The sequence below is a fragment of the Myodes glareolus genome, chromosome 7 (genome assembly GCF_982192425.1).
Source record: "Myodes glareolus chromosome 7, mMyoGla1.1, whole genome shotgun sequence".
Classification (NCBI taxonomy): Eukaryota; Metazoa; Chordata; class Mammalia; order Rodentia; family Cricetidae; genus Myodes; species Myodes glareolus.
This window is the reverse complement of record NC_142032.1, coordinates 59,772,800-59,797,599: the sequence shown is the minus strand read 5'-3', so window position 1 is coordinate 59,797,599 and position 24,800 is coordinate 59,772,800. Positions and strand designations below refer to the sequence as shown.

At 50.7% G+C, this 24,800-nt stretch overlaps 1 protein-coding gene and 1 long non-coding RNA gene across 11 annotated transcripts in view; one reads left to right on the top strand and one right to left on the bottom strand.

The window, feature by feature from the left end:
• Positions 1 to 24,800, top strand: part of Shank2 (SH3 and multiple ankyrin repeat domains 2) — a 439,464-nt gene that overhangs the window by 388,874 nt on the left and 25,790 nt on the right. For 7 of the 10 annotated variants that reach the window (XM_087908252.1, XM_087908251.1, XM_087908250.1 and 4 more), the window contains 2 exons: positions 22,296 to 22,431; positions 23,328 to 23,408. In XM_087908252.1, the coding sequence (XP_087764378.1) occupies positions 22,296 to 22,431; positions 23,328 to 23,408 (217 nt within the window). Of the gene's footprint in view, positions 1 to 22,295; positions 22,432 to 23,327; positions 23,410 to 23,613; positions 23,634 to 24,720; positions 24,742 to 24,800 lie in introns of all 10 variants that reach the window. The other 3 variants (XM_087908247.1, XM_087908253.1, XM_087908256.1) reach the window with 2 other exon arrangements.
• Positions 2,760 to 15,113, bottom strand: LOC125415552 (uncharacterized). The gene is made up of 3 exons (XR_007236635.3): positions 14,969 to 15,113; positions 7,823 to 7,883; positions 2,760 to 3,014 (listed from the first exon to the last, which is right to left on the bottom strand). It is a non-coding gene; the product is annotated as an uncharacterized LOC125415552 (long non-coding RNA).

Genomic DNA, 24,800 nt, shown 5'->3' with positions numbered 1-24,800 from the left:
GGAAAGGGGTGGAACCAGCCCTCCAACCCCATCAGTTAGGACCCTTCTAGCTATAAGCACCACAGTACCTAGGAGCCCAGATCAGGCCATGCCTGTAACCTTGGTAAAAGGCTTCCATTGCTGTGGCCTAAGCCCCCACTACCATGAAAGGCACCAGCAGGCCCCAGAACTGGGAGCTCCCAGGGTTACCAAGTATAGAAATGGGCCTAGGATTAGGTTTTGTGCTGTGTTCAACTGGGTTCAAATAGGTTTGGGGCTCAGGGCAGCATTCTGCCCTTGGGTTCTCAGAAGTGGGTGGCTCAGCTCCTGAGGGCAGCTCTTGACCCTGGTGGTGACAGCCCCTGGGCTTTGCAGCCACTCCTCCACTGCTGCAGAACCCGCCTCCAGCCTCCAGAGCCGGTTCGCAGGCTGACGCAACTCAGGTTTATTTTAGACCAAAGCCTCCCGTTCTGCTCAGTCCAGCACACTTGAACTTTAATAAAGCAAAGAATGACAAGCCTAGCCTGCCTTTATAGGCTCTTCCAACACACAGGTGAAGCTTGCCCTGTCCCAGGCAGAGGTTGGAAGCAGGGCCTTTGGGCTGATGCCTCCAGCAGGCAAAAACATATATGAGGTATCTGTGTGAGCTAATCGGTCATATGGACCCTGCAGAGGGTGGGCTGTGCCTCTACTCTAGTCTAACCATATCCCTGAGTTTCTAGCCAACCCCCTGTCCCCCCCCCATTGTTTACCTGAGCCTAATTGCCTGTACTTGCCACACTCCCCAAACAGTTTAGGATCCCCCAAAGCCTGACTGCAGACTAACCTGGACTCCCTGGCTATTCATCTTTCTCAAGAGTACCTCCTTCAAAGGCAGGGCCACACAGCACGTGTCCTAGCTTCAACCTCAAGGTCAGCTAACAGACAGACAAGAGATGAGCCACAGGCGGAGGGATAGGTAGATAGAAGGTGAAAACGGGAGGGGGGGCGCGGGAGGGGAGATGGACAGACAGATGATGAATAGATGGACCAAGAGAGGGATGACTGGTGATGAACCAGGGCTAGGTGCATTGTGGGAGGCTCCCTTTGCTGCAGGTACCGCCCCTTACTGTGAGCACCATCCACTCCACGTGCCTGCCTTCTCTCAGTTGGCCACTTCAGTGTGGACAACGAGGGAGGAAGGATTGGGAGGACCTCTGACTGAGTCCTACCAGGGTGGCCTCAGCCAGTGTTCTCTTCTGGGAGCACTCAGCTCCAGTCCAACCCCTTTTCGTCTGTTAAACTGGTAGCCTGGCCTGCCTGGACGAGACTGTCCTCATCTCTGCTGGTCCAGCATAGCTCCATGGTCCGAAGTGTCCTTGCTGAGGTTGTGTCAGGGCCAGGTGCCCGTGCATAGTAACATCCCCAGACCACGTCCCTACATACACACATGCGCATGCGCGCGCACACTTTCTAGAATGCTCTTGGGAGTGTGCTCCTGGAGTCACTGAACACTGAGCTGCAAGTAACTGTGAGTTATAGGAAGAGATGGCATGCCAGAACAGAGTCACCAACCTGTGACCTCCCTGTGGTCTCCATGTTCCAGTGGTACCTGTAGGAAGGCTGCCTGGTTGGAAGGAGAGCCCACACTGTGGGGCAGTTGCTGGGCTGAGTCCCACTCATTTTAGATGTGAATGTGTGTCTTAGCCAGGGCCTAAAGGAGCTGAACCAATGTGGGGGGGCGGTGCATCTGTGTGCATGTGTGTGTGTGTGCATATGTGTAGGAGATTTATTAGGCTGGCTCACTGGCTATGGTCCAAGAGGTCTAACAATGACTGGGAATCTCACAGTTGTTCAGTCCTCAAAGCTGGATGTTCAGTGGTCCTCATCTGAAGAGCCTCTGCTCTCCAGGCTGTTAGAATCCAGAAGTAGGTTCTGATATCAGTGGAGGAGTGCTGCCACTGCAGGCTAGGTGAGCTTGTCAGTGAGCGTGGGGGCAAACATGGAAAAGGCGAAGTTCCCTTCTCCCATGTCCTTTCATCTGGGCTGACACCAGAAGGCGCCACCCAGACTTAGGGTAGATCTTCCTGCCTCAAATCATCTGAAATCTCTGTGCAAGTATGAAAAGTCACCCCTCTGTGCAAGCATGCTAGCAGCTGTACACAGCATATAGAGCCAGGAGCAGGCTAGACTCACACACACACACACACACACACACACACACACACTGCACACTCTTGCACAGTGAACAACCAGCACGGCCATACAGTGCGACCCTACCTGGCAACAACGGTAAGTCCATTCAGCTCACACTTGATGGGAGCTGTGCCTTGTGAGTCTGACGCGCTTCTGAAAGCACCTGTTACCACATAAATTTGCATTTGGCAAACCCTGGGTTCTCACAGATGGTAAAAAATCTGGAAAGGTTTCATTGCCCTTCTGGCCAGATGAGTCAGAGGGAGGAGGACCATGACAGAAGAAACTGCTCAGAACCCCACACCAGTATTCTCGAGTGGGGCACTCGGCCCAGAGTCACAGCCTGGGTGTGTGATGGCACACCCGCTTCCCTGGCCAACCTCAGGGTTGAGGTTAGGGTTAGGGAGCTGGCAAAGTGGGAAGACAGACACTGACTGCCGCAGGCTGCGAGGGCTCCAGCTCAGCAGCATGGAGCAAGTGACCAAGTGAAGCAAGCTGTGCCCAGCCCCAGATCTGGCACCTGTGAACTTGGTAGGTCCTCAGTCAGAAAAGTAGATCCACCCAGAGGGACGGAAGGTACTGGAAGAAGGCATGTGGCACATACATGCAGGCAAAACATTCACATGTATAAAATAAAAATAAAATAAATCTTTAAAAAAAGAAAAAGATCCCAGCTCGTGGGATATTTCAGCCCACACTCAGGGTGAGTCGTCCTTCCTCAGTCAACTCTGGAAAGGGCCCCTGGACATGCTCAGAGGCGTGTCTCCCCGGTGTTTCCAAATCCAGTCAGGTGACAATGAAAACGAATCATTCTGCCATGTTCCAGTGTGGCCTGCATCACTTCCACATTCTAGACAGGTCTGTAAATACAGGAACATGTATGTGTGTGAGGTCATGGGAGAGACAGAAATGTACCGTCTTCCTTGCGAGGGAAAACCTAGACATCTGTGGGTCTGACAGGTTCTGTGCAATGAAGTTCTTTTTTTATTCTTTAATTTTTTGAGAATTTCATTTGTGAGTGCTGACTGTGCCTCCCTCATTTCCACCCCTCCCTCTCTCCCTCCAACTTCTCATGTCCCCCACTCCCTTTCATGACCTCTTCTACAGTCTCTATTGTTTTACACGCAAAACCCCTCCTATTGTACCCATTTAGTGTGGCTCATATGTACGTGTGTGTAGGGCTGACCATTTGGGACTGGATAACCTATTGGGGGTTCATTCTTGCACATAGCTAATTTTTCCTTGCTGCGGCTCTTCGTCTAGGGATAAGGCCTGTGCCTTCCCTGTGCAGCTAGTGTGTCCACTGGGGTTGTCGTTATGCAGGCCTGGTTTAGGTATCCACATGGTCGAGATTTCAATGGTTGCAGCATTCTCGTTCTATCTAGGAGACACTATCTAACAGCAGGCATCCTGGTCCTCCCCTACTCCCCCTACAATCTTTCTGCACCCTCTTCCAAGACGTTTCCTGACCCTTAGGTGTTTCTTTGTGTGGTATGGGGGATGGAACTCAGGGCCTCTCACATGCTAGCAAGCTCTGTACAGGTAGAGGTGGCCCAACAGCTGAGTGGTTTTTACCTCCCAGTCTTTGGTTCACCTAAAATGTAAAAAGCCATGGGAGTACTTGCTACTGGCTGTTTACACCGTGGCTGACCATGACATCATCTGTGCCATGGAACTGACCAGACCTCTCCAAGGGCTGCAGAGGCACTATGGCAGACATGGTGTGGCTCTAGGAGCATCTGGCAGACCCCTAACCGTCAGGTGGGAGCCAGCTGCTTGCCCCTTACAAAGTGCAAGGTCACAGCTGCACCCCAGCTGCTGAGGGCTGTAGCCACATTCTCTAGTAAATACACCTCATCGGGGCAGGGCTGCTGCTGTTGTGAATTTAGAATTATCCTTGCCCCTCCCTGAAGTCCTTAGCATCCTCTAAACTGGGCTTGTGGTTCTCCATGATGCATCTGTGTCTGTCCTTACACGTGTCCCAGACTGTAGGACTTCCTCTGCCCCGCTCTCCAGACTGAAGAAGAATGGCCCACATCTTCTGTGTTACCTTCAACCCCTTGTTTGCGGAATGGGAACAACCACTACCCCATCACTAGGGTAGCTATGGGGACTAATGACACAGCCCCATGAAATCACTGACCACAATGTCATCCATGTGGTGGACCAGTGTGAGGTCTTGTCCAGTGAGGCTAATCAGGGGACACCACCCCCTACCCACCGAGGGCTGTAAATGCACAGCAGCAGATGTGACCAGTGACGCTAATCAGGGGACACCACCCCCTACCCACCAAGGGCTGTAAATGCACAGCAGCAGATGTGACCTGATTCTGAAGACAGCTGAGCAGGCTGCTGTGGACGGCCCACTCTAGACCTTCATCTCATGCTGCCTCTATGTTGAAGGACTAGTCAGGTCCCCATAGCATTCCGCCTGTACAGCTGTGCCTGGGACCTCGAACCAGCACTTTGCTGAGTGGGGGGAAGGGCTCACTTTGGCCAATGAAGAATGCTGTAGAGTGATGTCATCCTGACTGTGCAACACCATCCTTGTTAGACATGCTTCCACTGCTTTGAACTGAGATGCCAGATCTTCACCCAGGGAGGCTGGAAGACCCATCAGGGTCCTGATCCACACACAGTTCATCCCCAGCTAGGCGGCTCAGAGAATATGAAAAGGCTTAGCAAAGGGGAGGGTACGACCAGTGGGAGGAAGGAATAACCAAGGATGAGCCAGACCTGGTGATTCAGGCAGGCCTGTCATACCAGCTACCCAAGAGAGGTCGGCAAGAGGATTACAAGTTCAAGGCTGACCTGGACTCTAGAGTGAGGTCAAGGAGAACCAAGGTAACTTAGTGAGACCTTATCTCAAAATAAAAAGTGAAAAAGAGGCTGGGGTGTAGTTCAGTGGTACAGCTCTCGCCTAGCGGGTGCAGGGCCCTGGGTTCCTTCCGCAGTACTACAATAATAAAACGTTGATGATGCTAATGGTGGCAACAACAGCAACCAGGGACGAAGGCAGCTCAAGTTCAACAAAGCAGGCGCTGCTCCAGCGCAGTCTGTCAGCATGTGGGAAAAGCCACTTAAAGGGGTACCGGAGGGAGGTATTAGGTGAGATGGATGGCCACAGCCCCCAGCAGCACATTTCTAGGGGCAACAGTGGTTGCTAAGAGAGGAATTATTGTTCTGGGGGCATTCTGGACCCAAGGCAACAGCTGTTAAGGGGTTCCTGGCTCTCTGGTAGAAACTCCTGAGTCTGCCCCACCCCCAGGATGGTGGAGTGGGGGTGGGGGTGTCCTACATTCTTTGTGCTTTCCACAATGGCTGGGGGATGATGGATGGATGGCAGGCCAGGCAGGGGACAGCTTTTAGAGAACATTTCTGAGCAACCTATACCCAGCCATCCTCTGATGCCGGGCAGGGCCCAGGGCTGTGACTGAGAAAGCAGCCTAAACATTTCCCATGGAGGATCTTGGAGACCTTCGTGGGATTTGAAGTGTTACATGGAGGTTCTCAGAGAGATTTCATATCAATAGAGGGAATACCATTAGGTTTCAATAAATCAGAAGGGGAACTGCTGAGTGTTTAAAACTAATCTCAAAACTTCACAGTGGCTGGAGAGAGTAGAGACCCCTGGGCCATCACTCTCGAGGACATTGCCCAGTTAGTGCCTTCCTGTACCTTTGGAATTCTGTATCTTTCCTAAAATAAACAAGTTGGGGGTGGTATGTTATTGAGAAGAATGGTAAGAGCTGACAACTTAAAGCCATGCATCCAGACCGGTCTAATGGAATCCCTTCAGGCAGCGGGGAACCATTTTTAAGGAGGCCTGGGATGCAAAAGCAGATGGCCTGCACTCGACTCTGGAAGTCCCATGGCGAGTGAACTAAACAGTCCCAGGAAACCAGATGCTGGGCCACTTCCTGGGAGCAGGTGGAGAAGGGACTGCCAGGTGGGCAGAAGGTCAGCTCGGCAGGCCCAGGTCCCAGACATTGGGAGGAAACAGCCTGCTGCCTAGAAGCTGAGGACTGGCAGATTCTAGGAACTAGGAACGGTAGCACTAGCGTGCCCCACCCCCCAAAACCATTGTGTCTCATCCTGCACGTCTTGGTCCTGGAATTCACGAACGAGAAATGGCAGACCCTGAAGAAACAATAGATACACGTGTAGAAAACGCTGGGATTCTGTGGGCCATGCCTGCTCTGATGGAAGGCACCTACTGTGAAACCCAGAAACCCTGCATGTTTATTCTGTGCAGCACAGAAGGAGGGTCAGCTAGTTTTGGTGAGAGATCGCTGTAGGGGCAGGCTCAGGTAGGAGGAATAAGCTGTGATGCTGGGGTTTGCATACACTGTCAGCATCTGTACACAAACCAGAGGAAGGCTTTGCCAATTCCCGGAGCCTGATCCGGGGAAGGCTTTGCCATTCCGATGGTTCTGAGGCACTGGGGTCCTTGACATGGCAATGCCCATGTCAACAACACACATCTACTCAGGCCTTCATCCGCTCTCCACTCCAGTGCCCATCAGGGAGGCAGCAAGAGGATGGGGAAACTGAACGTGCACATAGCTGTTCTCTTTGGCTGTTTATGACAGCAAAGAACTGAAATCTCCACCAGATCCACTGGTGGGCGGGGGGGGGGCTTGAATGTGGCTGCAGTCGGCAGAGGCCCATCTCTGTGCAGGCTGTGCTCCTGACTCCAGGCCATATTGTGACATGGGAAAGGCAAGGCAAGAAAGGTGTGGCTGGCCTGTTGCCCTCTCCCAGGTCGTGAGGGAATACATCCCTGCTTCTGCACAAGCACCTGCTTCCTTCTCTTGTCTGTTGTTGCTGCTGCTGTTGTTTTGAGATGAGGTCTCACTGTATAGCCCCACATGGCCTGGAACTTGCTATCTAGATCACATTGGCCCCAAACTCACAGAGAGCCACCTGCCTCTGCTTCCCAAGTGCTGAGATGAGAGTACACCACCATGCCTAGTTTTTTGCTGTATTTTGTTTGTTTGTTTAAGATAGGGTCTTCTGTAGCGCAGGCTGGCTTGAAATTGGCTACATAGCCAAGGATGACATTGAACTCCTAATCCTCCGGCCTCCACAAGTGTTGAAATGACTGGCGTGTATCACCATGTCTGGTTTATGAAGTACTGGGGATTGAACCTAGGGCACCATGCATGCTAGGCAAATTCACTACAAGTTATAGCCTCACATCTCCTTTCTCCTTTTTAACAAAAAGAATTCCCAGAAGGTGTTTTAGTCTAACATTGCCTGGGGTGGGGTTGGTGCAAGGCAAGAGCATCAGAGGTTCAAATACATCCTTGGATATTTAGCAAGTTTGAGGGCAGCCTGAGCTACATGAGACTTGTATAAAAGGAGAGAGAGAGAGAGAGAGAGAGAGAGAGAGAGAGAGAGAGAGAGAGAACCCACCCCAGCTTTCATGGTTTGTTCCCCTGTTCTGAACAGGAGGGTCCTGGTAGACAGCGCTCCATGGCCTTGGTGAATAAGCTTGTGTACATACTAGCTCATGAATTGCAACAAAACACCACGCTCCTGCAAGACTCAGAACAGGGAGGAGGTGGGAGCACGTGGAAACGCCCTCAGCTGTCTCCTCTGTGTTGCTAGCAGCCTAAGGCTAGTCTGAAGCAGGCTTGTTTAAGAACAGTGGATGCAAACTCACCAGGTGCTGATAAACAACCATCTTGTAAAGAGACATCTCTGGGAGGAGCTAGGCCCCGAACCTGAAATGAGAAGTGAAGAGAAGGAATACCGCATCAGCCTGGGCTTCTCTTTGCTAGGGCCATAGATGGGTCGGAGTTAAGGAGTGCTCCTCACGCTCCTCATGCTCGCTCCTCACGCTCCCTCTTCACGCTCCTCACGATCCCCGGCCCCCACTTAGTTTTCATTTATGCATCTGTGTGTTTGTCTCTCTGTATATGTCTGGAGCCTTTGGGACTAGAAGAAGGTATCTGATCCCATGGAATTAGAGTTACATGTGGTGAGCCAATTACATGGGTGCTGGGAGTCAAACCCTGGTCCTCCTCATTCTGTGTGCATGTAAGTATATGTATGCGCTCTGTGTGTGTGTGTGTGTGTGTGTGTGTGTGTGTGTGTGTGTGTGTGTGTAGCACAAATTCTAATTGGTACTGATAAAAAAAAAACCCTCGGAATCAGGTATCAGGGTGCAAACTGAAGGATCAGAGAAGCAGAGCGGCAGCCACTAGAGTTCTCACCTCTACCAATGCTCAGACCAAAGGGGCGGTCCTGTCCATAGGAATTCTCAGACTGCACTGAGCTCCTGTCTCCTCCTGCCTTACATTCCTCTCTCCACCCAGCCATATCACTCCTGTCTCCACCTCCCTAGTGCTGGGATTAAAGGCCTGTGATCCCAAATGCTGGGATCACCTTTCTGTGAGCTCGGTTTCTCTGTTAGACTGAATCGATCTTGTGTAGCCCCGGGTGGCCTTGAACTCACAGAGATCCAGCTGCTTCTGTCTCCTGAGTGCTGGGATTAAAAGTGTGCGCCACCACTGCCTGACCTCTATGACTAACTCTGCACTCTGATCTTCAGGCAAGCTTTATTTGTTACAGGACAAACACATACCACTGTGTGTGTGTGTGTGTGTGTGTGTGTGTGTGTGTGTGTGTGTGTGTGTGTGTGTGTGTGTGTATGTGAGAGAGAGAGAGAGAGAGAGAGAGAGATTCTTGTAAAGATTGGAAGACAACTTGCCGGAGTTAGCTCTCTCCTTTGACCATGTGAGTCCTAGGATCTGAACTCAGGTCATCAGACTTGGCAGGCAAACACCTTTATCCACTGAGCCGTCTTGCTTTCCCAGGAAGTTTCTCTCCCAAATGGGACTGGAGAGTTGGCTTTGTGGTTCAGTTCCCAGCACCCACATCAGGTGGCTCCCAACAGCCCCTAGCTCCAGCTCCTGGGTATCTGCCCAGGTATTCTGGCCCCCGTGGGCAGCTGTACTCCCATGCACATACCTCTCCAGACACTTTAGTTTGTAATTAGTTTTAATTCATAGGTGGAAAAGTGAGGGCCAGGGAGATGTCTCCGTGGGCAAAGGTGCTTGCTGCCAAGACTGACCAGAGTCCCATCCCTCACAGTAGAAGAAGAGCTGCGGGCTGCCCTCCAACCTTCACACACATACTCTTAAAATGTAAAGTTTAAAAGATTGAGTCTAAAGTGAAAGGCCCCCCCTTCCCTTGTGACCTGTTTGTTATGTGACAGCTGCCCCCCTCATCTTCCTCTGTGGTGGCTGATGATGTGCCCATTGGTGACTGAACACCCTCTCTGTGCTGTCCATCCTATGGGTTCTGAGATGTGTGTGTGTGAAGTCGGTTGTCGGCTATTAGTCCCACACAGATGGTTTCGCCGCACAGAAAGACCAGTGGGCTCCATCTGCTCTCCCACATCCTAGAACCGCTGAGGGTCAGTGTGCTGTCCCTGTAGCTTTCCTGGTGTATTGAACTTGGATTCAATGTGCACCTTTTTCACTAAGTGATGTACAATTAAGATTCCCCCATTTATGTGGCTCTTTTTTTTGGTCAATGAATAATGTTTGTGTAGCAATACCACCAAGAATTTGTTCATCCACTGGCCTACCGCAGAGCATCATAATTGCATCTGAGTCTTAGCAATTAAAGCTAACATTTCTAGAAATATCCATAGGCATGTGTTTATGTGGACCTGAGTTTTCAGCTTCTTTGGGTAAATACCAAGAAACTGGATGGCTGGGTTATGCAACAAGAATATGTTCAGTTATGTAAGAAATTGCCAGATTGGGGGGCTGCAAGCCCCCACCCCCAGCTGAAGAGTTATGGAGAATCGATGGCTTCTGGAGAAAGGGAGAATCGGTTTTCTTTAAGGGCGTTACGCTGGTAGGTGGTCACACACCAGTGGACGGTGTCACACATAGGTGTGTACAGACAGCACAGATTAGACTCCGTGGGTTATAAATAACAAATTTTAGATTTTTTAAAAAGAAACCATGAAGTTGGGAAGGGGTGGGAGGTGGTGAGGGCTGGATCTGGGGGCCTTATGAGAAGAGTGGAGGTGAGCACAGTCAAATGCATTGGATAAAATTCTTAAAGAATTAATAAAGCTATTGCATTTTAAAAAAAAAAGAAATGGCTAGGATATCCCCAGAGGGCCTGGACCGAGCACAGGAATGGGACTGCACTTCTCAGGGTGCAGCGTTTGCATGGGGTTGTCTTCTTGTGACAAGTTGCATCTTGTGACTCTGCAACTTCCCAGGAATACGTTGTCAAGGTCCAGATGAGAAATGACCCCGTATGCATTTGGTTCCTGGTTGGTGGTGCTGTTTGGAGAATGTGAGTCCTGGTTACCTTTGTCAACTTGGTACAGCCTAAAGTCAGTTGAGGAATCGCCTGGATTAGATTGACCTGTGGGCTTGTCTGTAAGGTTTCGTCTCAATTATTAATTGATATAGAAGGGCCTTCACTATTGTGGGCAATACCATTCCCTAGGCTTATGGTCCCAGGCTGTATAAGAAAATCAACTGAGCTTAGACCTGAGAGTAAGCAAGCTAGCAAGCAGCATCCTCCACGGTTCCTGCCTCCAGTTTCCTTCCCTGGCTTCCAACAAATGCTGAACTATGACCTGGAGGTATAAGCCAAATAAACCCCTTCCTCTTCAAGTTGCTTTTGGACAGTGTTTTATCACAGTAACAGAAAAAAAAAAAAACTAGAACAGCGTGGACGTTTTGAATGGACGTTTTGAGTTCATGGAGCCAAGCAGAAGATGGTTGGTTGGTGGGCCTTGAGGGCAACCGCCCTGCTCTGTTTCCTGTCTTGCTTCCTGTGCTGCCTCCTGTCCTGCTTCCTCTCCAGCTTCCTGTCCAGCTCCCTGCTCTGCTTCCTGGTCTGCTTTCTGGTCTGCAGACATGTAAACGAACAATGTCACAGGCCTACAAGCACGTCTCGCCCCTCCTGCCGTCTTGCCTTCCCCACATACTGGACTGCATCCCCTCCACTCAGGAGCCAAAATGACCCTTCCTCCTTGACACACTTCTTGCCATACATGCATGGAGCCTGTCTGCCTGCTTGTTTGCCCCATGTCAGTCTTTACTATGGTTACCTGAGCAGATCACTTGCTCATTTTTAATCCAATTGTCTGCTTCCTTACTGTCAAAGAGTTCTTTGGTGTTTTAAACGCCAACATTAATCTGATGTATATTTTGCACAGATTTCCCTTCCCCAGTTGATGGGCATTTTTATTCTTAACAGTGGGTCTCTCTTGGTGCAAACCTTCTGCTTGATGTAACCCACCATGTCCATGACTTCTACCTAGATCCTGATTTTGATGTTGCATTTAGAGACTCTAGGTCACCTAGATTTTCCCCAGCATTATCTTCCGGGAGTTTTATAGCCTGGAGGGTTATATTTAGAACTGTGATCCATTTTGGGTTAATTTCTAAAGGTTTAAGGTCTATATCGATGTTCACTTTCTGCACGTGGGTGTCCAATTGTTCGGTCGGCTTTGTGGGAAAGCCTGTCCTTTCCCCATGGCATTGCCTGAGATCCTTTATCAAAAGACCCGTCGGCCGGCTGCGGGGTCTATTCTGGGCTCTGTTACGCTGTGCTGACCTGCTGTCGGTTCTCCCACTGCTCTCTTGCTGTCCTGAGTCCAGCTGCTGGATAGCACATCTCAAAAGCCAGTCACCTCAGCTCCTGGCTCTGTCCCGCTCCTGTGTCACGTTTGCTAATTTGATCTTTAGCATTACCATGTAAATTTTGAATCAGTTTTACGGTATTCATCAACAGTGGGTCAGGCTACAAGTGACCCTGTTAAAAGCCCCTCCTGAATATGAGATGCCTACAGGGGGCTGCAGGCATTTTTGGGAAAAATTAATATCAAAGACAGAGCCCAAAACAAAATACCCCCAAAAGGAGGGGCTGGTGAGGTGGCTCAGTGGGTAAAGATGCTGGTTGCCACGCCTGACGACTCGAGCTCCATCCCCACGATCCACAGTGTGGAAGGAGAGAACCAACTCCTACAAGTTGCCCTCTGACCTCTCCACAAGGTGCATTGTGGCACACCCACTCACATAGACACTCACGAAATAAATAAGGTTAATAAAGAATTAAAAACATGCCATGGAAAAGATGGGAGGGGATGCCGTGCAGAGAGAAGGCTATTAAACAAATCTATGATTCGTGTGCTCAGTGAGATCAAAGACGATGCCGCCTCCTTGAAGTAAGAACAAAACGCCCTTCTGAAAGGGAACATTCAGAGAACAAAATAAGAGTTCTAGAAATTTTTACAAAATACGATAGCAGATGTGTTTTGATAGATGGACTGAAAGATGACATTGGAGAGAACCTCTGAGAACAGAGGAAATGATGGGAGATGGAGGGGAAAGGAAGGAGGCACCCAGGCCTACCCTGTGCAAAGAAGCAGGAAGGGGATAATTTCTAAAGTGCAGGAAGACGACGTCGGAACAGCTGGAGTGCTCTGACAAACAAGGGGAGAAAGCAGTCACACGAGACACACCAGACACACCCGGGAAGCTCGGGGCGGAAGAAAGGGGCTCAAGAGGAGGTCACGGGAGATGGCTCAACCAGAGATGCAGAGATGCGCTTGCTTGGCTAGCACAGGAAGCTGAGTCTGGTCCTCAGAACCCACATCAAAAGACACTGAATGGGTATGGTGGCGCACGCCTTTAATCCCAGAACTCCCCAGGCAGAGGCAGGCCAATCTCTGTGAGTTCAAGACCAGCTAAGGCTACAACATGAGCCCATGTTGGGGGATGGGGGGATGCTGAATGAGGTGGTGAATGATTCTAACCCCAGCACTGGGGAGATGGAGCTGGGCAGGTTCCTGGGGTTGGCTGACCAGCCAGTCCAACCTGCTTGGTGAGTTCCAAGTCAATGAAAGACCCCATCTCAAAAAATAAGTGGTCGCTCCTACGGCATGACACCAGGGATTGTCCTCTGGCCTCTGCATGTACACACACACACACACAGAGAGAGAGAGAGAGAGAGAGACAGACAGAGAGAGAGAGAGACAGAGAGAGACAGAGAGAGAGAGAGAGAGACAGAGAGAGAGAGAGTCAGATCCTTCAGTCCCCCCAGAGCAGGCCTCACATCTGAACTAAATGGAAGCCAGCCTTCCGAATTCTGAAGATTCCTTGTCATCTTAATTGACTTGTATTGTCTTGTCAGTTTTGATGTAGGTACATGAGATGGCTAATATTGTCAACTTGACCTGGAGCCACCCAGGAGACAAGCCTGTGGCACATCTTTAAGGGATTGTCTAGTCTGAGTTAACTGGGGCAGGCAGTCCGGTCTCAGTTGGGGGGCACCATCCCATGGACTGGGGTCCCAGACTGATTAGAAAGGAGAGAGCTGAGCGCCTGTATTCGTCTCTCTCTGCTTCCTGACTGTGGCTGCGATGTGACCAGCTGCCTCACACCCCTGCAGGCATGCCTTCCCTGCCATGGTGGACTGCACCCCGGAACCACAGCTGAAATAAACCCTTCCTCCCTTACGCTGGTTTTTGGTTTCAGCTTTAGGAGAGGATTGGTGTTCAGGTGTGGGCATTTCTAAAGCTGTGAGTTGCTGAGCTCAGTATCTGTGCAAAAGTTCACACGTGTGGAGGCCTTGTTAGCAGACACATGTTCATCACTGCCTTGACACCTTCCGTCTTTACTTCCCGTAATGCTTCCCTTTGTTTTAAGAGATATTTTATTTTACTTGTGTGGGTGTTTTGTCTGCATGTGTATCTGTGCACCACATGCATGCCAGGGAGGCCAGAAGAGAGCATCGGATCCCCCGAAGTGAAGTTACAGATGGTTGTGAGTTACCATGTGGGTGCTGGAACCAAACCCAGGTCCTCTGCCAGAGCAGGCAGTGCTTTTAACCTTGAGCCATCTTTCCTGCCTTACTGACAGAATTTTGAGGTAGAATTCATGCAACATAAACCTTGACCCTTTAAAGTGTAACAACCCACTGAATTTTAATTTGCAGTTGTACAACCATTAGCACAATAAGATTGTAAAACAAGATGTTGCCCCAAGAAGCAATCTCCCATCCATGACCCTCCCACCCCCCAGGAACTGCTGTACATGGGCTTCGTGTGTATACAGCTACTTTTAATATTTCTTGTTGTAGAGTTTCTGGGTCACGTTGTAACACCATATTTGACATGTTCAGAACAGCTGCACACAGCGTTTCTGCTTGGTGGGGGCTGTTTTGTGGATACTTACAGAGCCTCCACCCTTACTCTGTGTTTCCCACTTCCTTTTAACTCCTTAGGGTCTCTGTATTGAAAGAACATGAACTGGCTGGAGATACAGCTGAGGGTTTATAAGCACTTGCTGCTCTTCCGAAGGATCTAAGCCGGGTTTCTAGTACCCATGTTGGGCAATTATCTCCTGCTCCAGAGGTTGCAGCGCCCTCTCCTGGAATCTGTAGTCAATGCATGTACATGGCCTCCCCACATACAGACTTAAAAGTACGTCCTTTTTCAAACAAAGCCTATGAATAGCATTTTAGATCTATCTTTTTTATTTTTTAATCCATTTTATATCTGCTTTTTTTGGTTTTTTTTGTTGTTGTTGTTGTTTTTGTTTTTTTGTGACAGGCCTGGAACTCATAAAGATCTGCCTGTCTCTGCTTCCTGAGTGCTGGTATTAAAGGTGTATGCCGCCATGCCTGGCTAGATCTGCTTGTTAATTGAAGTTTTATCCCACTAACATTTAATGTCATCACTGGCATTTCGTCTGGATCTGTGGGTTTGCTTTCTGCTTCTCTGCTTTTTCATCTTGCCTCCCCTTCCTGCCATAGTTTGACTTACCTGTTCCTGGAGCCTTGTTTTGGTGCCCGTGGGCTTTAGCTGTCCCTCTCTATATTCTGGCCGTGGCGGCTCTCAGGTCGCAGGCACTCCTCAGTGTTCAGGGTCTACTTGGAGTTGGTAGTACACATGTGACATCAAACTTCTATATTTTGGGTTCCGGTTCTGTGCCTGGGAACTGCGTGGGCACAGCTGCCTTCCTTCCTGCTGATTGTCCTGTGTCTTAAGCTGTACAGTTGTAGCCCCCACGGCGACACATAGCTCTGTGGACAGCAGCTGACTCCGTTCCTCAGTCAGCCTGCATTCTCTGTTGATGCCTTCAACAGAATCAGTCCTTTGGGTGTTGGAGACATTGGCCCCGACTTCTGGCCTGTAGGGTTTCTGACATGAAGTCGTTTGAAGCATCCTCTTCTCTGGTTTGGTGGGTCCGCATTGCCTTCTGCGTCCAGTGGGCAAGCTATACTGTGCCTGGGCTTGCTTCAGAGTTTAAGACTCACAGCATTTCTTTTTCCTTTTAGTTCTTCAAGACAGGGTTTCTCTGTGTCGCCTTGGCTGTCCTGGAACTCACTCTGTAACCAGGCTGGCCTCGAACTCACAGAGATCCTCCTGCCTCTGCCTCCCAAGTGCTGGGATCAAAGGTGTGTGCCAACACTGCCCGGCTCTGCTCACAACATTTCTTGAATCTTGAAGGTTTACATCCTTCACTAAACATTTTTAGCTGTGTGTGTGTGTGTGTGTGTGTGTGTGTGTGTGTGTGTGTTCTAATTCTTCTATGGTTCTCATTTCCTGCATCAGAACCCTGCATTGCCTTTGTGTTAAGCCATTGGCTGATGCCCTGAGCATTCTTAAGTTCATTTTTTAAATCTGTAATCTTTGGACTCTTCACTGTCTCTCTTCTGACCCATTTCTTGTCTTCTGTCAAGCCCACCCGGTGAAGCGTTGTACTAAGTATGCTAACACCCAGTGTGACAGTCCCAATGCTGGGTCGCCTGTATTCCTGGAGCAGGTTTGAATTGTGCCCTGACTGCTGTGACAGTTGGGTGGCGACTCTGAACTCTCTTACCGTTCCTGGGTGAACGTTTGCATTTTCAGTGCCAGCATGATTAACTCTGATGTCCCACTCTGTGTGGCTTGTAGTGGTCGCAGCTCACAATTAAATCTGGGTTCTTCCAGCCTTTCCGGGTGGTGGCTCTGAGTCTCCAATACACACACAGTTCATACAGTCAACCTGAGAGCTGGGGAAAGTTTACCCCTCCTTGCCGGGCCTCTGCCATATTTTGGTACCCATGGCCACCCTGAACTCTGCTCTCTGATTTTCCAACCTGGGCAGTTGCAGTTCCCCATCAGAGTTGCAGTGACCCACACCCCACCACTCCCAGCTCCCATCCCGAGCCTGCCTTGCTCACACTCCAGCACAGCCTTCTCTTCCGGCCTGGTTCTGGGTGGAGGTTGTGTTGTCCAGGCCTCACAGTTGTCCCTTGAAGAAGAATCAGAATCAGGGGCTTACTTTACCTTACCCTCCATCTTCAAGTTTTATAGCCAGCTAAGCTGTTGATTAAGTTTGAGGGTCAAAGGTCAGTATGTCAAAAATCATCTCCAAATTGCTATATTAGGAAACATCACTCAAGAAAGGGGAGGGTTTTCAACCAAGTAAGCTGCTCACACACCCAGAGTCTGAGGGTCAAGGCTTTCAACATGAGTGTCAGAGGAGGTCCAGGGATGGTGGGGGGGGTCCTCGGGCTGGCCTGGAGAACACTGAGCCTTGACTATGTAGTATCAATCAGAAGTCCTCAAGAGAGACCAGTAGCACATACTTGGAACTCTAGCACTAAAGAAGCAGGAGGATCACCCATAGTTCAAGCTCAGCCCAAGCTGTATAGTGAGTTCCAGGCCAGCCAGAGCTACATTGTGAGACCTGGTGTCAAAAACAGACCCACAGGAAGACCCCAGAAGACAGTTCTTCCCGACCAATTTAAAACCCTGTGGTTCTGTAAATCATGAAAAGGGATTCACTGAATTAGGGAAGTGTTTGGATTTGAATGACTGTTAAGTACATAGAAAATTGAACCAATGAAAAAAACAAAATTATTTTGCTCCAGGATGGGAAAAACTTACAGGAAATGACAAAGTAATCAAATCAGAGAATATGGTTTAAGTATGGGTGGATTATCGCACAGTTGAGAGGAAGCGTGGATGCTGGTCTTGTTAAAATGTTGATGTGAATATATCTAGTCAGAGCTAGAAGCACAGAGGGAGGACATGAAGGAAAAGAGATACCCACTGCCAAGATTCCTTAGATGCATTGTTTCCATAGTGGGCTTTGGCAGATGAGGCCTGAGATGTCAGTCCACAGTAGACGGTCAGTAGTGTCAACAATATGGGCAGAATTTGCGAAAGACCTCGGGTAAGAAGTGAGCACTGAGTGGGAAGCCTCCTCCAACTGTGTCTGTTCACTGCTCGCACACACAACTCTACCCTCTAAGGAGCGTTCAGATGGGAGACCAGAATTCAGTGTGAAGGACAGTATGGTCCTGTTTGTCACCGAACAGCAGAATGTCGTGGAGCTTGGTTTATTCGCCCTCGTTGGGCCCGTGACTGTGTGCAAGCATATATTTGCTTCCTGGGGGTAACTAGATCTGCAATTTAGAACAGCTTATTTTACTCTAAATTAGTAACTCCAAGGGGCTTCCTGAAGGCTTGTGGGAGGGAGCCTTCTTGCTGGTGTGACATGTTGCACGTGCATGTACATCTCCCCCTGGTGGTAACAGACCAGAATTGCAGGTTCAGGCCTTAAAACCCCATGAAAGTTCAGGGTGGCAAGATGAGTAGATCAGGGAGGAGCAAGCCCCATTGCAAGCTAAACTTGCTTTATTAGGCCCTTATATAGCCTGGGAGACTGCAAAGACTTTTGATTCCTCTGTCCCTGTTGTAGTCAGGAGACACCTGAGTTTTTCTGACTGTCCTCTTTGGAAGCTGGTCTTGGTGAGGAGTCCCTGTATTGAATGGTGCATATGTCTTTGCCCAGCCCTTCCCTAGGCACCATGACATATTACACTTGGATTGTGTAATACGTGAAGGTTGGGGCAGAATCCAGGCAAAGTTTGGTTTTTTTGGATTTTTGCTTTTGTCTTTGTTTTTGCCAATCAGGGAGAGCATTTCAGTCCCTCGTGGCTGCCGGGAGAGAGAGGAGAAAGGATGAAGAACACAGTGAGGGGGGCACAAGGTCAGCATTCCTCCATTTCGGGTATGGCCATGTCAGAATTAGTTACTTTTCATGGCTAAGTGCATAACCAAAAGCAACTGTGGAAGAGTTTATGTCGGCTAACTGTGTCAAAGAGTTAAGAGTCCGTCATGGCAGGAAACATGGCAGCCAGCAGCTGGCATGACAGCAAGAGTGGGGTGCTAGGAGCTAACATCTTTAATAGTAAGCACAAAGCAAAGTGGAAGTGGGTTGAGGCTGTATAGTCTCAAAGCTCACCCCAGTAACATACTTCCTCTAGCCAGGCCGCGCCGTCTAAACCTCCCCAAGTAGTGACACCAACTGGGAACCAAGTGTTCAGATGCCCAAATCTCTGAAAGCTGTTTCTCACTCAGACCACCACTTTCCCCTCCCTGGCCCCCATTTGGGCTCATGGCCATACCATAATGCAAAATGCATTTATTTAACCCAACTTCAAAAAGTCCCTGTGGTCTGTTCACTGTTTAAAAGTCTAAAACCTCTTCTGAGACTCAAGGCAATCTCTTAACTGTAACCCCTGTAAAATCAAAAAGCAAATTACATGCTGGAGCATGTAATTTGTAATATAAAGAATATATATTACCATTTCAAGAGGGAGAAATGGAGTGCAGTGGGGAAATCCATGCCAAAGCAAGATGGAAACCCAGCAGGACAAATGCCAGAACCCAGAGCTCCGTGTCAGGTGTCTCTGCACCTGGAGAAGCCAGTCTTTTTGTGACTCTGCAGCCCAGCTCTGGGGCGGGGGCTCTGTGTAGTGACGTACCCAGCAGTGCTCCCCACTGTGGAGGGCGACAGTGGCATGGACACGCCTGTCCTTCTCCTGCAGATAGGCTCTCTCATCCCCAGTGTGGGAAAGGAAGGAAACAGTTCTCAGAAGCCTCGGGGAGAATGGACACCAAGGCATCACTGCAGACAAGGAAGGAGCCTGGAAAGACGGCTCCTAGTGAAGTCTCTCCTCAGGGACCCACATCCATGCATCCATGCAAAACCCCACTATCGAGTCCTACTGTCCTCTGGGCATAATGTGTCCTTGTCCTCAGGACCTGGCAGCAGCCTTCCAAGGGCTACCCAAGGCTGGACCTATTTGCTTTCCATCCTGGGAGAGGAGAGGGGCTCATGACTCCCTGCCTATCAAGAATTTATAGACTGTTAAGGATCGCTAGAGGGAGGGGCTCACAGGGCCACGCCCCTCCCTGGGTATTTACAGACAGTTAATGGTTGCCAAGGTATCTAGTCAGGAGAACCAGTGCCAGGAGAAGAAGTTTTTTAGCGATGTAGCTGCCTGTCGTTGCCCAAGCTCCCATAACACCCTCGCAAAGTGGGGGAGATGGAGCTACACGGCCTGCCTGCAAGGCTTGTCCCTTCCCTGGATGGCATTGCCCACTGTCCCCTCCTCTTTGCGTTCTCTCCAGAGCAGCAGTGGCCCTTGCGAGGGTGTTCCAGGGCTGCTCTGTCACCTCTGCAGGACTTGGGGACTGTGTGTAGCTCCTTCCCTGGCTTTCAGCTTCCATTCAACCATCACTGGTCACTCCCAGAAAAGCTGCTGACAGGGATGCTGCTCTTCCCACCTCAGGCCCGGAGCCCTGTAACTGAGGGACAGCAGGAAGAGCACTGGTTCCTAAGGGCCTCAAGTGAAGGGTGGTAGCCAGCTCCAGCCTCAGTGACATAGTGCGGCTGGTTACTGGGGTGTGTTCAGGGCTGTTCAGATGCTATTCTATAATAAAATGAACAGTTGCGGGGGGTGGGGGAGGTTCTTCTCCCTACTCTGGAGACTGGAAGATTGAGAGGAAGGCATTGGGAATCCTGGCTTGCAGGCTGCTGTGCCCTTGATGGTCCCTCATAGAGGGAGAAGCCAGTGCCCTTTTTAGAAAGTGTCAATCAATTCATGAGTCACCCTTGTGACCTGAACACACTGTCAGCCTGAAGGATCTAGCTTCACAGAGAACACATACCTCTGGGCATGTCCAAGGGAGTGTCTAGACAAGGGCAACTGAAGAGGGGTGAGCCACCCTGAATGTGGGCGGGACCATCCCATGGGCTGGGGCCCCGACTGAATAAGAAGGAGAAAGAAAGCTGAACACTACCGTTTATCTCTCCACTCCCTGACTAAGTGCAGTTGGCCTCGTGTGCCTGCCTCTGTGACTCTCTCACCGTGATGGACTGTGCCCTCACTAACTGCGAGCCAAAGAAACTCTTCTTCTCTCTTCCTTAAGTTGCCTGGGTCAGGTGTTTGTCTTGTCACAGCAATGAAACAAGCCCCTAATTAGAAGTCACAAAGGCTCCAGTCACCTCTGAGGTGAGATCCATGCACATGGTTTGAGGGATTTGTTCTGCGCTGTGACAGTTGTTCCTACCGGGCCTGGCAAGTTTGCTGAGCCCCTGAAGCCATAAGGAACCCCTGAATGCCCAGTGAAGCCATAAGGACCCCCTGAATACTCAGTGAAGCCATAAGGAACCCCTGAACACCCAGTGAAGCCATAAGGAACCCCTGAACACCCAGCAAAGCCATAAGCTCCACTCCTGTAACCTCAGTCTAGCACAACTACTTTGGGAGGGTCGGTATTTAGTTTTTGCGCCTTGACCTAATTTGTCTAATGACAAGTGTGTATCACAAGGATTGTGTGCTTCAGGCTCCAGCAGCTTTGTGATCCTTAGGGCACTTTCTAGTGACTTTTCCTAAATTTGGTTCAAGGCAAATGAAGGGCTCTCAGCTTCCCATGACAGCCCTCACATCCATGTCTGTCTGATAGGCACACATTTGTATTCAATAGACTGTGGGAAGATGAGGCATACACCTGTATTCAATAGACTGTGGGAAGATGGTCAGCAGGACAGCTGCCTGCCTCTGAGCTGTGCCAGCTCAGTGTGTCTCCTCCAGCTCAGAAGGGCTGGCAGCAGGTCCCATTCATAACTTACTCCCATTACAGAATGTCGCCACAGGTCAATGCTTGGTATCAGTCCTAGCTATGATCAGAAAGATGAATCCCAAGAGCCCAGCCCAGGGCTAGATTAAGAATTGAGTGCATGGATTTACCATGGACACCCTGATATCAGAAATATGCAGGGTCTGTTCTGTCCCCTTCTAGAACTCTAAAAGCAAACAGAACCAAAGGCAACGGTCACAAGACCCTGCAGATGAGAAGGTCAGGGAGGCTGGATGACTCCTGAGCAAATAGCGGAGCTGAGGCGCTGCCTGGGGCTGCATTCCCACCTGTATCACTGTGTAAGGGTGGAGGTTTGGGGATTTGGGTGAAAGTGACAGAGTTCTTACATTTCTGTAGCTAAGATGATGCCCAACACTTGGGCAAGATTTGACCTCTGGTGATCGTGATGGGAAGGCACGGTGCTGGGACAGGCATGTTCACAATGCCCAGCTTCCAACCTGCTCACCCATATAGCTCTGACTTTCTTCTGGGGACAAGGCCTGGGGGTCTGCTGTGGGACTTAGCCTGGCAAAGGGGCTGATGCCAAGCCCTACCTCTGCTTGAATCTGTGTCTGCTTCTTCTCTGGGGATGGGAGGAGAGGGCTTGGTTCTGAAAACCCAGAGTTTCTGAACCTCAGAGTTATGCTTATAGAAGCAGCCTTGGGGTCCAAGTGCACACCTTCTCCCAGAAGCACTGGGGCAGTATTCCCTCTTCCCTGCAATGCCAGGGCAGAATCGCCAACTCTTTTACTTTGTAAAACCAAGTTTTTCCACCTCAGTGTGTGGGGTGGCGGTGGGCGGGGAATGAGGCCCAGAGACAATGGGCCAAAACACAGGAGAAGCAATTAGGGACCAGGTTTCTGCTTCGCTGTAAAAGGGTAGAGCCGCTGCTGCACCCAGCCCTGGAGATCTGGACAGCTCCTGAGAATTCTGTTAAGTAGGATCCACCAGGCCTGGTAGAGGGCACTGGATGAGGCATCCCACCCCTCACGATGTGGTGGCCTCTGCAGCCACAGCAGCACACATGCTGACCTCCCCAAAGCAAATTTTCATCCATAAAGACCAAAGACCCCCCCCCAAGTCTCCTGCAGGGTGCTGGCAGCACGCCTCTCTCCACCCCTGCCTCCTCTTAACGTGTTGCTGACCTGCCACGCCTCTCTTCCTGCAGGTTAACAATGAAAATGTCGTCAAGGTGGGCCACCGGCAGGTGGTGAACATGATCCGCCAGGGAGGGAATCACCTCGTCCTTAAGGTCGTCACGGTGACCAGGAATCTAGACCCTGATGATACTGCCAGAAAGAAAGGTGTGTGGCTCTCAAGGTGCCCTGCAGCGGGGAGGGGAGGGGAGCGGGTCTCTTTTCAGCTGAGAGCCAAGGCAATGGCGTATCGCTTAATTTTGTGACCAAGGCCATGACATTGAGCCTGAGTCACCATTCTGCTGAGGGTAACCACAGCTGGGCCAGCAAGGGGGACCAAGTACAAGACAGATGCCCCTGCCCCATTGGTAGGGCAGAAATGGAGAATAGGGAAATCTTTCTACCCAGCTATTCCAAAAGTGGCTGTGTAGAGGTACCAGGGACAGCCAGGAGAAGATGTAGAGGTGGTTACACCAGGGTACACTAACTAGCAAGAGAGGACTTGAAACAGCTGAGACCATGGTGGGAGAGTTAGGGAATGACATTTCCTGGACACCGACAGGCTCTCTCCCCAGCTCCAGTGAGGCCTGTGTCCCTGCCGTGATAGCCTGGCAGGTAGTGGCTACGCCACATATACCCCACTGCCTATGCCCTGTCCATCAGATCCACACAGACAGAGCAGAGCCTGGGTCCCCTCCCTATCTCAGAGCACCTGCCCTACTCCATCCTGAACTCCCAGGGCTCCATCCTGAGCACCCAGGGCTGCTACTAATCACGGCAACCCAACCATGACATTCCCCCACAGCCACCTGTCAGTCTGCCCCCGCAAAACACATATTTGAGGGCCACTGCCTCCCATATTCTTCATGGGTCCAAAAGTAAGGGGCACTGGATGGGGTATAGGATAGGGTGGGGTATAGGATGGGGTGGGGTATAGGATTGGGTGGGGTATAGGATGGGATTAAGTGTAGGACGAGGTAGGATATAGGATGGAGTGAGGTGTAAGATGGGGTGGGGCCTTGTGGTGGTTCTCACACCTACTCTCCCTTTGCCTACCCATCAAGCTCCCCCACCTCCAAAGCGGGCTCCGACTACAGCCCTTACCCTGCGTTCCAAGTCCATGACGGCAGAGCTGGAGGAACTCGGTAAGGCTACCTCACCCTTGACGCCCTCAGAGACACAGTTCATGCACGGCCTCCCGCTAGCTTGCTTATCCCTGCCCCTTTCCCTGCATGCCCTACAGCTTCACCTTTGGCTTGGCGTCCCTAGTGGGGGGCTCAGTGGGATCGAAAGGGGTGGGCCTGATACGCTCTCTGCTTATCTAACATTGTTTTGTTTTGACTTTTTGGGCCTCTCACTAGTGGACAAAGGTAAGCAGCCTCGCTGGCCCCGCAGCAGCATCCCTGCTGCCTTGGGCACCCTCGCTGACCCCACCTCAGCCTGACCTCCAGCTTGCTCCTGCCACCGAAGGCCTGCCCTCAGGGACTCCTCAGAGAGAACTCTAAAAGGTCCTCATTAAATGGACTTGGCCACTTGTCCCCTTGGAAGCAGACGGGGCAGGGGACTATCAGCCTTTAGGACCATTAAGAAAAGGGATGACGCCAACACAACTAAGGACCACATTCTATGTGTCACCCAGGCCACCAGGTAGCCAGGGGACTCTGAAGAGAGGTGGCTCAGAGCCACAATGAGGGAAGCCCCAGCCCCTTGAAGAACAGGAATAGTGCTGGTGAGGGTGGTCCTCGACACAGAAGCAACCGCTCAGGTTCAAAGCTAGTAGCTCCCAGAGGTGACTTGCCAGGATGTCACTAACAGCCGACAACAGGTCCCCACCAGCATGGAGCAGTCCCCATCCCCTTGCTGATGCTCACCACTGTCCTTCCTGGGACTCAAATCTGACACTCACCTCAAATTGTCAGTCTTCTAGAAGAGGGTACCCTGACACAGAGATGCTTCTCCACCTGGAAGCTGAAGTGTCCCCACTTCCAGCCGTGCCCCTGACATTATCATTTACCTTCAAACATTCGAATGGTGTCCGCGTGACCGAATGTCTGCCCTGCTTACAATGGGCCAAGGCCAGCCTACTCTACAGAAGGGGCTGCTGCCATGTTCCTCTAGCTCCCAGGGCCTCCAGATGCCAGGGCCTCCGTCTCCTTTTAAAGGTAGAGCTGCCCTCCTGTCCCACCTGTGGAGTGCTGGGAGATTACTGGGGGGCAAAGTAAGAAAGAAAGCCCTTTCGCCACCACAAGGGAGATTCAGTCAGGTAAAGAATAAAGAGCAACCAAGGACAAGTTGTGGGACCACTCTGACTCCTGCCCCTCACTTCTGGTGGTCTCCACACTAGTGCCCCTACCTGTGTTCCATAATCACTGAGCTAAGTGAGATCCCGGGTATGGGCCACTATGGGAGGGCGCTGCCACCGTGGGTGGCTCACGCGCTTCCCTTTCTGTTTGCAAGCCTCAGTCCGGAAGAAGAAGGGTAAGGGAAGTGTCTGTCCCCATGCTCTTGCCCAGTAGAAGAGAAACCCCCTCGTGACA